This window comes from Molothrus aeneus, chromosome 3 (genome assembly GCF_037042795.1).
Source record: "Molothrus aeneus isolate 106 chromosome 3, BPBGC_Maene_1.0, whole genome shotgun sequence".
NCBI lineage: Eukaryota > Metazoa > Chordata > Aves > Passeriformes > Icteridae > Molothrus > Molothrus aeneus.
In genome coordinates, this window is record NC_089648.1 from 96,139,858 (window position 1) to 96,152,443 (window position 12,586).

At 33.8% G+C, this 12,586-nt stretch overlaps 1 protein-coding gene across 6 annotated transcripts in view; it reads right to left on the reverse strand.

Annotated features, from left to right (window-relative positions):
* Window positions 1-12,586, reverse strand: part of ADGRB3 (adhesion G protein-coupled receptor B3) — a 446,706-nt gene that overhangs the window by 264,269 nt on the left and 169,851 nt on the right. For all 6 annotated transcript variants that reach the window (XM_066547462.1, XM_066547459.1, XM_066547457.1 and 3 more), the window contains exon 3: window positions 3,541-3,651. In XM_066547462.1, coding sequence (XP_066403559.1) covers window positions 3,541-3,651 — 111 coding nt within the window. The remainder of the gene's footprint in view (window positions 1-3,540; window positions 3,652-12,586) is intronic.

Below are 12,586 nucleotides of genomic sequence, written 5' to 3' on the forward strand. Positions count from 1 at the left end.
TAATTTTTGTAGTCCTTTTCTTTATTTGTTAGGTGAAAAAAATGAAAAAAAAAATCACTGATTATTGTTTTAATACTTCTTGTGACATGAATTTAGCACTTTGATTAGGCAGTTAGCTTAGGTTCAGGTTAGATGACATAAGATGCTAAATATATTGAATATATATGTAGACATTAAAAATTATAAAATATGTACTATAAGCCCTATATGCATGGTAAAAAGACTTGTATTACTGTGAGTTTCTAGGCTAATACTTTTTGTCTTTTCCTACATGTTTGAAGTTTGACTTTGCCTTTGTTAAAATTGCTTAGATAAAAGGTCAAGCAGCAGAAAAAGTCTAAACTATGTTTCTCAAGATGTTCCTCATTATGTAAAAGAGTTATATATACTCAGTGTAAACAATCCATTATTCAATACAGACATATTGACATTACACAACTAATAAAACAAAGAAATTAAAAATAAATTATATATTAAAGTGATAAAAATGTTACTCTAAACCCTTGGAATATGATGGAAAATATCAGCAACATGATTATTAGGCTGTAGTCAGACTGTTGTGTGAATGTATTGAGTGAATTTTGAAATTGGTACTAATTATTAGAAGTTCTGAGAATTTATGTACTGTTCATTCACAAAAAGCATAATTTCTTAATATACGTCATTATATGTAAAGAAGGCTTAAACATTTGCTGGAGGAAGATCCTCCATATTAACATGCAGTGCAAAAAAGAGCAAAATGTAAACAAAATAAAGAACACACTTATCTCACCAGCTGCTTTGCTTCCTTTTATACAATGCATTATGATTTTTTTGGTAATTTTTAATTTTTCAGAGTATTTTATACTGTTTTCAGGACGATTATTACTTATTTTAAAAGATTAAAAGAAGGAAAACATCTTTACATATATATAATTGTTAATTTACCATTTTAACTTCGGCACATAAAACTGCTATATTTTCTAGAATAAATCTAGGTTAAGTACAAAATCTGCAAATATATCTTCCATTGTTTGCTTTCCTCTTATCCATTCTTTTCTGAAATGAGAATTTTGAACAGGCTACTTTTTATTTACCTTCTTGTTTTCTGTTATTTGAGAAGTCTTAAATTTTTATATCAATCATATTAAATCTGTAATCCCAAATTATTTCTTAGCAAACTACTAAACTCTTATTCTCCCCTGATGCTTGACACATAAGATGAAACATAACTTACTGTATGGAAGGCCTCATTGATCTGTGTAAAACTTACCTGCATTATACTCTCTAAATCCCATAACACCTAAGGGAAGGATCAGTCCAAACACATAAAATGACAAATATAGAACAAGAAATTATTCACACAATATTTTTAATAAATGTTTTTACTGCTTCATAATACTCTCCAAAACCAGAAAAGTGCATATTTTAATACCACATTTTAAAACTCTTCAATTTCCAGCAAAATTTGGTGGATTAAGTCCACAATTCAAACAGTATTAAATGCTTTTCATAAATCTTTTCCAGGACATTTCTCTATTGCTATCTCTCTGCCTTTTAAAAACATACAAATATTTTGTTGCACTTTTGTATCTGTTTTATTATTACACAAAATAAAATATCAAGGCTTAAAATATAAAACCCCATAAACTCAATAACCAATTACTAATAATATTTCTTAGTGGATAAATTAATGAGATAGATATGTTAGGAAAAAACCTTATGAATCAGTTTAGGAAGATATCACAATCATTTTATTGCAAGAAAAATGAATGCATTACAGGTGAAGAAAATATGCAATGATCACTACAAAGGAAAAACAAAATGAAGATATGAAAATTAGTATGTCCAGAAAGAGCACAAGTATTACTTAAAATGTATTAACCTGCAGCATGGAAAATATATATTTCCCCAAACTCTGGCATCTAAATTTATATGCTCATACATCTCACATGCTTTCAGAACAGGACCTTGAAAACCAATCCTGTGCAATTTGGAACTCTCATCTCCCACTCCACACACACAATGTATTGGAAGGTGATGGTATAAGGGCTGCACTTGTAATGCAGCTCTCTTAATACCCAGAATAGATGCACTGCAATGCATGACTAAAAATTATCAAATACAAGATTTGCGTGATATTATTAAAGTTTTAAGGATTTATATGGGAAAAAAACCCCAGATAATTTTATTATTTTTTGAGTAATTGTATGAATTCAAGAAGCAGCATAAAAGCAAAGGTGTTATTCTATGTAGTAAGCAACTAACATTTTATGTCTGATCTAGGTATGTAAGTGATAAGTTCTACTTTCCTAAACAAAAACTGCATGGAGACCCAGAGAACTCTAGGCTCCCTTCTTCCACTGCATTTGCTTACAGTAGTATCTGGGAGTTAGCCATAAAGCAATTCTATAGATTAATATGAGGGAAACAGACTTTTTCCTGTTCTAAATTTGTTATCAAACAGGTCTACGCTGATTGGCTATACTTAGATTGCTTAATATACCGATTTCTGCAAATCTGTTAAGTAAAGCACCCTACCACTAAGGAAGTCAACATGCAACATAACTAGAAGCAATTATAGCTCTTTTACTGAAGTGCATAAAAACTGGAAGCATTATGTACAACTGATGCAGGCATATATTCTAGGTTAGTTACTGTGGGATACAGAAGAAGTTGATTCAAATCCATACAACAATTATGGGGCACAAGATTGTCAACTCAGTAACTTACTGGAATGAAGTGTGTAGGGTACCTATAAAGAGTTAGCTTTTACCAACAGATACATGGATCATTACTGAAGTCAAAATGGGCAGTAGTTTTGGTGTATGAGAGCTTAATTCAACTCACCACTAAAATTTTATCATTGACCTCAAAGACAGCTGTGGTAACTGTTGGTAAACAGGCTAATCAGGCTTTTTTTTAATTACTTCAGTTCCAGGTTTCCAATATCATCTTGGTATCTTTAGATAAAGAAGATGAAGTTGCTCAAACAAAATTAGAAAATATGTTTTAGATGAAAAACTGTTAGATAATTTGCACATTCAATTAAAATCGACTTACGGCCAATTTCATTTAGCAATTATGAATCTGGAAACTAGAGAACAGAGCATCGTGCTGGGCCAAAGATAGCAAATGCTGAACGCATGCACATTAAAGTCACCCCAGTCATTAATTAATTTGATAAAAGCCTAAAGCTAGGATTAGACATTCTATTTATAAAGAAATTCTGAAGCATGTTCTTAACATCTTTGAAAAAAAGTTAACGTCACAGTGAGCTGTCCTGTGTTTGTACATGTGAGACTGCTTTTACCACTAAAGAAATTCATGCTTACATAAATGATTTGGTATTCACATTCACAGTGCATGTTTTTGCATGATCTATCTAACTCTTAGCTACTTTATTTATGGACTTTAACTGGTGAAAAAAAAAAAATAAATGACTCAAAAAAAGTATCAGCTTAGAAAACTGACAAATATGCAGCAAAAGATTATGGAAACATGCAGTGGTCTTGCTAAAATTAACAACAGTAAATAGAAAAAATGTAACTGATGTATTACCAGTTTGTGCCATAAATTTAGCAGCATCAGCTTGTTCCTGAGGGACCCTTTTCTCATGAACAGATCGAGGTCGCTGACTTTTAATTGTATGATCTCCCATCATTCCAAATTCTAGAGACAGAATAAAGGTTTATGAAAGCTTGTGTGTAGACATTTCTCAAAAGTCACATACTGTCTCATGCAATATGTTCCTAAACATACCTGGAAGTTGCTGGCAAGAGTCAGGCAAGTGATCATGGCAGTTAACATCAACTTAACTTTGCTACACTCAGCTTTCAATAAATACTTAAATTTATGTCTGCAGATTTTCCAATATGATTTTATTTTATGAACCAACATTCAATGTAGTGACACATTCTATAAATCAGCTGTATGACACGGGACAAAAACAGTTATTCAAATGCAGACATTCTATTCCTTTATTTGAAATCCGTGCAAACCACACCAGAAAATGACTGTGACAGTGTTAGACATTGCTGTTCTGTGGCAGAGCCTGCTGCTCCTCCAGAGGAATTCTATTTCTGCACTCATCTTTCAGGCTGATGAAGCCTTCAACAGAGATAAAAAGTCATCTTTGGGAATGGTGGCAGTGGGAAATTATAATAATTTAGCCAATGAACTGTTTAATTTTTTAGGTTGAATACAGCAGAACAAGTGCTTGTGATCTGCTTCCTTCCTGAAACCTCTAAGTTAAAAGACTATAAATTGTATTTTACTCTCCACATTGATTTTAATAGGGAAAACCCATGAAAAATCGGTGACATCAAGCCCCAGAGTGAGGGAGATGATGCTTTAGTTGTTAATCCTGTTATAACTGCTGTCATTTACCCTCTCTTGTCCTGTTCAAACCTCCTAGACTTCTACCTTAGCTCTACTTTTCATTTCTGTAATGAAATGCAGGAAGTCTTTTGCACTTAGAGGGGGACTGGTGTATCTTCAGCACAGTTCCCTATGATACTCCCAGGCACACACAGCTGTCTGCAGCTCAGTGCTAAATATTCTGTAAAAAAACACCCCAAAAACTGGGACTCTAATTCAGGAAGCATGTGCTGGGAAATGTGGGTTAACATTGAAACTACTTCAACTACAATCACATAAAGTTTCTGATGAGGCAGAAGGTGTCTGAAACACAAGGAACACAAACATTAAAAAATACCTTACTGCTGGAAGGTTACCTTGCAAATGCAAAATTCAAAATTCTCCCCAATTTGTAAAGGCATGAAGATAATAAAACTTACCTTTCTGCCTCAAAAACCACAAAACATTATATGATATGTAAATATCCCTAATAAATATTATTTGCAAACACATTGTCTTGATAAATAATTTAAAACATTAACAATTCTATTTAAAGAAACAATAAAAGGTAAACTTATTTTAAGGGGTCAATCAGAAGAAAGAGGTTTTTTCCCTTTCTAGTAAACTATTCATGTATTTCTCCAAATTAGCGTTTCTTTTTGTAAATATTCATTACTGGCACCACTTAAAATATAAATTTAATTATTCATTTGAGAACAGCAATGCAGTTCACATTCTAAAGAGAATATCTGAAAATATAATTAATAAAATATATTTTGAGGATTAAACATTCAACATTTTAATGCATCACAGAAATAAATATAAGATAATTAAATGATATATGTATATATACACATGCAAATATATTATATGTATGTGTATGTATACATATATGTGTTAAAAATTCTATGAATAATTTTTTTCCAAAATACACCTCTTCTACAGCTTCTCTGATTTAAGATAGCTTTTGATTCTGTGGAAATCTCTTATTACAATTAATATTCTAATGCAAACTGTGATTAGAATATTTTTTACAATTTTTACAAGGTGCAGTACAGATGACACATTTAAACTGTAATTAATAGCATGGTAATGGCAGGAGATTTTACATAGCTTCTCCCCTGAAGAGGCTGTCACAGCAAGGCATGTTTACTCTGAGTTTGCTGGCTGCATGATCTCTGCTTGTCAGGCAATTTAGAGGGTATGGCACCATTCTTGCAGAAGACTTAGTTCTACTTTTGAAGGTACAGAGTGCAATAATGGGAGACCTTTGCTAGAGGAAGGCTTTCCAGAGGCATACAGGGAGGTGGTGAATGTTCTGGTCCCAGTCCTGCAGCATCTTGTGCTGGATGCAGGCACATGCAGTGTCCTGCAGGACAGAGACTGCTGGTGGAGAGGCAAAGGGATGTCTGGGAGATCAGTTTTCTGCATTGTGGATAATATCTGATGTAGCCCCAGTCATAATGATGGAGTTACAAATACCACTCAGCGTGATTATAATGCCTCGGTTTTTTTCATTTTTCCACTTAAGCAACAAAATATTTTCAATTCACTTCAACTATTGCTGATGGTCTTTGAGATGCACTTTTCAGCTAATCTCCCTTTGATATACTAAGCATTTATATAGCAAGTATATATTAAAGATAAATTTTTCATTACCCAGATAAAAATATTTTTATAAGTTTTATCAAAAAAATGGAACCAGACTTATGCAATGCTCTTATTTTCATATTCAGCTGAAGTATTTAACCAAATGCCACATGAGAACAAAAGCAGTACCAGGAAATGCAATGTACTGGCATGGGTGAGACCTCATTAAAATTCAGGCCTCGTGAGAGAAAAAAAAAAGGGTCAAGTGCATTTTTGTAATGGGATCAGAAATGTCCACTTTCTGTGTATAAGTAGAAACAATGATCTCAAAATTGTTTAATCTAAGGAGTTTAAGAGTAATGCATTTTTATGAAGCATTTTTAATATAATATCTTGTTTAAGTTCGCAATAAATACTAAATAGAATGAAACTTTCCTTCATTTTCAGATCCTAGGTAATAAACACAGAAGGTGAACCCATTATGCTGTTTTTTTTCCCCTCAATACTTCACAGAGAGGCAGTATCTAAATGCTGTCTGGGCTGGGAAAGCATTTTAACCCAAGTCAGTCTAAATGAGTACGACTTTACACTCATTAGAGTACAACTAAATGGCACAGAAGTTTCAAGGATCTGTTTGTGTGGGAAAGGTGGTAAGAACCATCCTAATGTAGGCAGTATTATAGCACAGAGGTGTCCTGCAAGGTCAAGTCAGCATGATTCAAGACCTGATATCTGGATATAATATTGGATATTTGAATTGACATTCTGAGTAAATTAATTTTTATCATTCTCACTCTTCTTACCTAATTTTTGCTGCCGAAAATAAGTTTTCTAACCCAGAAGAAGGTATTTTTGTAGACATTAGTTTCTGAAGAGAATTTTTTTGGTGATGTCTGTCCTAAATTTTATTTGGGTGAAACAGGACAGTTCTTCTCTTTTATCTCTAACATTGATATTAATCATATTGTTTCATTAAATACAGGGGGAAAGCAAATCCTTTCAGCAACAAGTAGGTGCATGGTCTAATTCAGAAATTGACAGTGTGACTCTAAGTTAGGCCTGAAAACACGCAAGGGTTTTAAGCCTTTTTATTACATTGTTAATGCTATAATCTACACAGCATGAAGATAAAAACCCATAAATATCTCAAAATGTAAATAAAAATAGCATTATGGGGAACCTTGAATCATTTTAAACAGACCAAGACTTATAATAAATCATAACACTTTCCAAACATTTGTGGTAGAAAGCATCAGGTTTCATTATCTGATAAATAATTTATTCTGCTGTCAGTGGTCCTTTGGTGGCTATGGAAGCACAAGGGATCACTGCAATAGGATGCCTATGTTTTTACTCCTCAGCTGCTCATAATGGATCAATACTTCAAAGCATTTCAGTGATGCATACATTTTAATATGGATGTGCTGTATCATTTGGTTAAACATTGGAACAGACTGCCCAGGGAGGTGGTGGAGTCAACATCTCTGGAAGTGTTCAAAAATGATTGGACATGGCGCTTAGTGCTATGGTTTAGTTGGCATGGTGGTGTTTGGTCAAAGGTTAATGATCTTGGAGGGCTTTTCCACCTAAATGATTATCTGATTCCATGATTTCATTTTACATATAAGCAGAGGCATGTAATATAGTTCCATGCCTTCTTGGACAGAATAAAAAATTGCAATTCCAAAGTTTACAGTTTGGTATTATTTACAGCTCTTATCACTAGTCCCATTGGCTTTACCTTTATTGTTATATTATGTTATGTTATGTTATGTTATGTTATGTTATGTTATGTTATGGGAATTTTTATTCCTATTGAGTAACCTTTTTAGTTTTTAGAGGAGAAGCTAAAATCTTGCGGCCAGTGTAGGTGTGCATTTTTAGAAGAGGAGAGAGGTGCCATGTGCTCTCTGTAGGAATAAAGAAGAAAAAAATCTGTTAACAGTGTACAAATGCAAACTAGGACAACTGAGAAATACAAAAGAAAAATACCAGCTTTGCAAGGTTCTACTCACCAAGTCTTTGCTTTTGACAAGTGGATATTCTTTAAAATTAAGGTAAATATAAAACAGATTTTAAGGCTATTTTATGATATTCGTAACATATATATTTGTTACATATATATCCTAATCATCATATGACATTATAAACCATGTTGGTCTGGCTTTTATGGCTATTTTTTATCATATTTCATGGGAACTTCAGAGGAAAAATGTATTATGATGTACCATCTACTATGAATTGTACTATTTATGGTTCAGGACACACTGGCATTAATATAAAAAGCCTTTTTCATCATAGAAGTTGGTGATGACATCATAAATGAACTAAAAAAAAAAAAAAAAGTGGTTCTGAGACCTCTAGGGTTACCCCCTTAGGACACACACAATGTCAAGGAACTTCTGAGAGTTGCTGAATGTCATCAGCTTGTACAGAACAAGTAGAGCAGTTTCCTGAAAGCTTTTAAAAACTTATAAAGCAAAAGGAGGCAGTCAACTCCCCAAAGTGACTGTCATTTTCTTTCACCCACAATGCTCCAGCAGTGTGATTCATACTACCCTACCCACTTCTGAACTGTAACTAGCCAAACAAGTGTTTTCATTTACTCTTGACTGCTGAATGAACAGAATATACCTTGCAGCCAGAACGTGCAGTAATGCAAACTGTCTCATATGCAGTAGCATGGCATCCTCTCTGTGCTAACACACAAATATTTTTCCCAGAAATTATGCAAAATGCTGATGTAAGTCTCACTTGAAGGGGGAGGAGGAGAGGGGGAAAGGAAGAAAGAAGACTACAGAAATATATAAAGAATCAGTCTGTTTAAATCCAATTTTGGGCTGCAATATTAACTAATTTCAGTAGATCTGATAAATTTCTGACTTCCCAGAGCATGAAAAGGTTTTCTGCACATTTTTTAATCCATTTTAGAGGTTCTCCCACAAAGATACACAGCAGTAGCACTACTTTGGGTTTCTCATCACATTGGAACTGGTCAGTACAATTTCTTCTGGTCACTAGATGGCAGAATGTGTGTTGACTTGGAAGCACAATTTTGCATTGACTTAAGAAGCTGTGACTTTCTATTACATTTTCATTATAAAATTATCTCTCATATATATACATAATAAAGATCACTACATTCAAAGGACTAAGGGGTTTTTGTTTTCTTCTTTATTTTTAGTTATTCTTTTGTAGGTCTGAAGATTACTCAAACCCCAACAAAACACCCAAAATGAATAAAACACGAATTGCAGGGCTCTTATTTTCCTTGATTTTTTTTTCTGGCTTTTTTTTTTTTTATTTTTCCCTTACAGTAAGCCCTATGACAGAAGGAAATCTGAGTAGTATTCTCACTGTAGCAGTGTACCCAGACCCCACAAGGAAGCATTTGTTCTCTAATGCTGCATTGGCAGGACACAGAGCTTCAGGGCATTAGTGAATACCATCACTCTGCAGTACAGATTTAAGCTATAGCTTTCTATGGGAACCCCTTAAAATGATATTTCCTCACGAGGCAGGCAAGCTGCCAAAAGAGTAACGTAACTATTAGCTGAATTAGATTTCCATGGGAACCTCTTCTAAGTGAATGTGGAAAACGTTCTTAAAACAGCCTTTGCTTACTTCCTACGTAGATCCTGGTCCCATAAAAAGTCCCCTTTTGGCTCTCCAAAACAGTATAGAAGAGCTTTGATCAGTTCCAAACTGAATGGAATAATTTCTTTCAATAGAGTGAATTAAGGTCTGAACTGAGCTGTATTCATTAGGACAGTGAGAAAAATATGCTAGTACTCATGAAAACATAGAAAGGATTTTATGATAATGGAAATATGAAAGGCAAAAGCATTTGTACTAACACAGTATATTTTTTAGATTGTACTAAATTATTGCATTTTATCAAATAAAAGACAGGTAAACATTTGTGAGAAATTAGATACAAGATTTCTTTTCTCTTGTAGACAGAGATATCCTAATACATATATGTATGCATTCTTTCATCTCTCAAAAAATTAGGGAAAACAATTATGTATTCTAAACAGTCAACATATTGTACAAAGGTAATTAGTTTATATTCATCTCTAGGGAGACCCATTTACTCCTAGGACATAACTTTGGATTAATACTACTGCTGGTATTTTTAATGACATAAGAAATGAAGTTTTGCTGAATTAAAATATAAATGATAGCACAAATCCCAAGGAGCAAGATTTCTCATGGCAATGCAATCTGCTGTCTCTCTGTGCATCTCTGCAGTGACTCTCTTGGCCAGCCATTATCTTTAGTGTGATCTGAACCTGTTTACTTATTTGATCAGTGGATTTGAACCTGGTTACAGATTTGATCAGTGAAGAATATCATAAAGATGTAATATTTCTTCACTTTCAATGTGCAGAGAATGTTGAAACCGTGCAAACTCTATTATTAGCCTTCCTGGCCCCAATTGCTCATCACCATTCACCTGATGAGCAGGTGTATGGTGATGAGCAATTGGGGCCAGGAAGGGAAATAATAGAGTTTTCCTACAGGAGAAACTGAGAATAAAAATCTGGTAAAGTGACTCATACCTGTTCAAAATGAATGTAAAATGTCACCATAGCAGGTAGTGTGTTTTCACATGGGCTTTGCAGAACTATAACTAAGCAAACAGGAAAAGGAGGGGTGGATGGAAGCCCAAAATGCAACTTCACCCCTTTTTATATCTACCAAACCTGACATTTGTAATTATCATAGCCAGGTAGGCAGAAGATGCTCTGTAGTTCACATTTTTCCCATTCTAATATTTCCCTAGTAATCCATCCCAAAATGGTTGTATTCAAATAAAATTAACAATGCTGATAAAAGCACTTTACATTTTCAAGTTTAACATTTAAATCCTGTAAATACAGCAGTATGTTATTCTCATACTCCATACTGTTTTCTCAAAAGATACATGAATGTAATAACACATTAAAGAATGAAAGCAGAGGGGCTTACCTTTATAAATTTTTGTTTTTTAAAATGAAACACTTTTAATGCATTCTCTTGTAGTATTCTTATCATTTGAATGTTTCTACTATAATAACTTACTCATGTGTAGCTGCTAAAAATTTAAATCATTGTATAATAATGATTCTTCGGTATCTTCATTTCTTCTTTAAATTTCATACTATTTTACTTCTGCATTAAGTATTTTGCTTTTGCCATATATTGAATTAATTGAATTACTGTTATGGTTAGCCAGTGGAGGAGTTATTTCAGAATGGCACCATTTTAATATAAACACTCTGTTTTCTGCAGCAAACTACGTGGTTATTACACACAGGCCAGTATGTGCCTCTTTAGTGTTCTGTACAATTAAAAGTCAAGAGATGATGACTGAGAACAAACTGTAATTTCCTAAGCTATTCTTGAATTCAATAATTCTTATTTTCTGTTCTAGAAAGACTGAAAAAGAAGTAAACTGTAGAAAGCAGGACTCACAAGGACATCTAGACTATTTCCTCACCCTGCAACTATTTAGCACAGACATTCCTGCAGATGGTTGCCTAATCTTTTCTAAATGATAGAAGCACTCATTAAAATAGGAGATGAATTATCTATGAATTTTTGACAGGGAAGTTTACACTCTGTGAAAGATTCTAAAGCTGTATGAAGGGAAGGAACAAGAATCAATATTTTAAATAAAAGGTACTGCAAACTGTAATCACTAAGAACAGTTAAACTGAGTGTGGATTTTTTTTAGAATGGTTAAAGCTTCTAGGTGAAGCTAAATGATATTGCATGCCTTTTTAAGAGCATTTTCTTGTCCTTATTTAAGTCTCCTAAATTGTTTTTATGAAAAAATAATAAAAAATGGAAGAAGTGTTGCTGGATGTGAATTTTGCACATTACATTTTTATCATCTGTGATACCACAAAGCTGGCTGTTATGTATACAGACATCATGAATGGCTGCTAAATTTATTCAGAGAAGAGAAGAATAAAAGTAAAGGACAAAAGCCTTGGCTGTTGTAAAATGGCCTCATTCCACCCAGGCAGACTAAAGTTTGTAAGCTGAGAAGGTGTTTACCAAAACAAGAGACCTACTACTCGAGTTAAGAGGTTTATATAAGCAGTTGACAAGGGTGTGTGCCCTTGCCAGCTGTCACTTGCAGGTTAATTAACACACACATGCAGTTTCAAATATTATTCCACCCAGCTCATCATGGGAGATCTGTGCATGGCACACTGCCCTGATAGGAAGGGTGTTGCAGTGGTTTCCAAAACAGACCTGGAACCTCTTAAAAGGTGTCTTATGGTGCCATAAGTTCTCTCTGAACTCCTGTGGGACACCTGTGGTCTTAAATATGAGTCATAAATAATTCTTCTCTAGTCAATAGAATAAACTTAATGGGAAAAGACAACACAAATGAGAGGAAACCCAGTGATTCAAATTTAAACCTCAGATACAATTTTCACAATCATAGAATCATAGAATTGTTAAGATCAGAAAATACCTCTAGGATCACCTAATCCAACCATCATCCCAGCACTACTATGATGTTCACCTCTAAACCGTGTCTTGAGTGCCCATATCCACACATTTTTTGAACACTTCCAGGGATGGTGACTCCATCACTTCCCTAGAGAGCCTGTTTCAATGCTAAATAACTAAAACCAAATCTTAAAATAAATCTAAA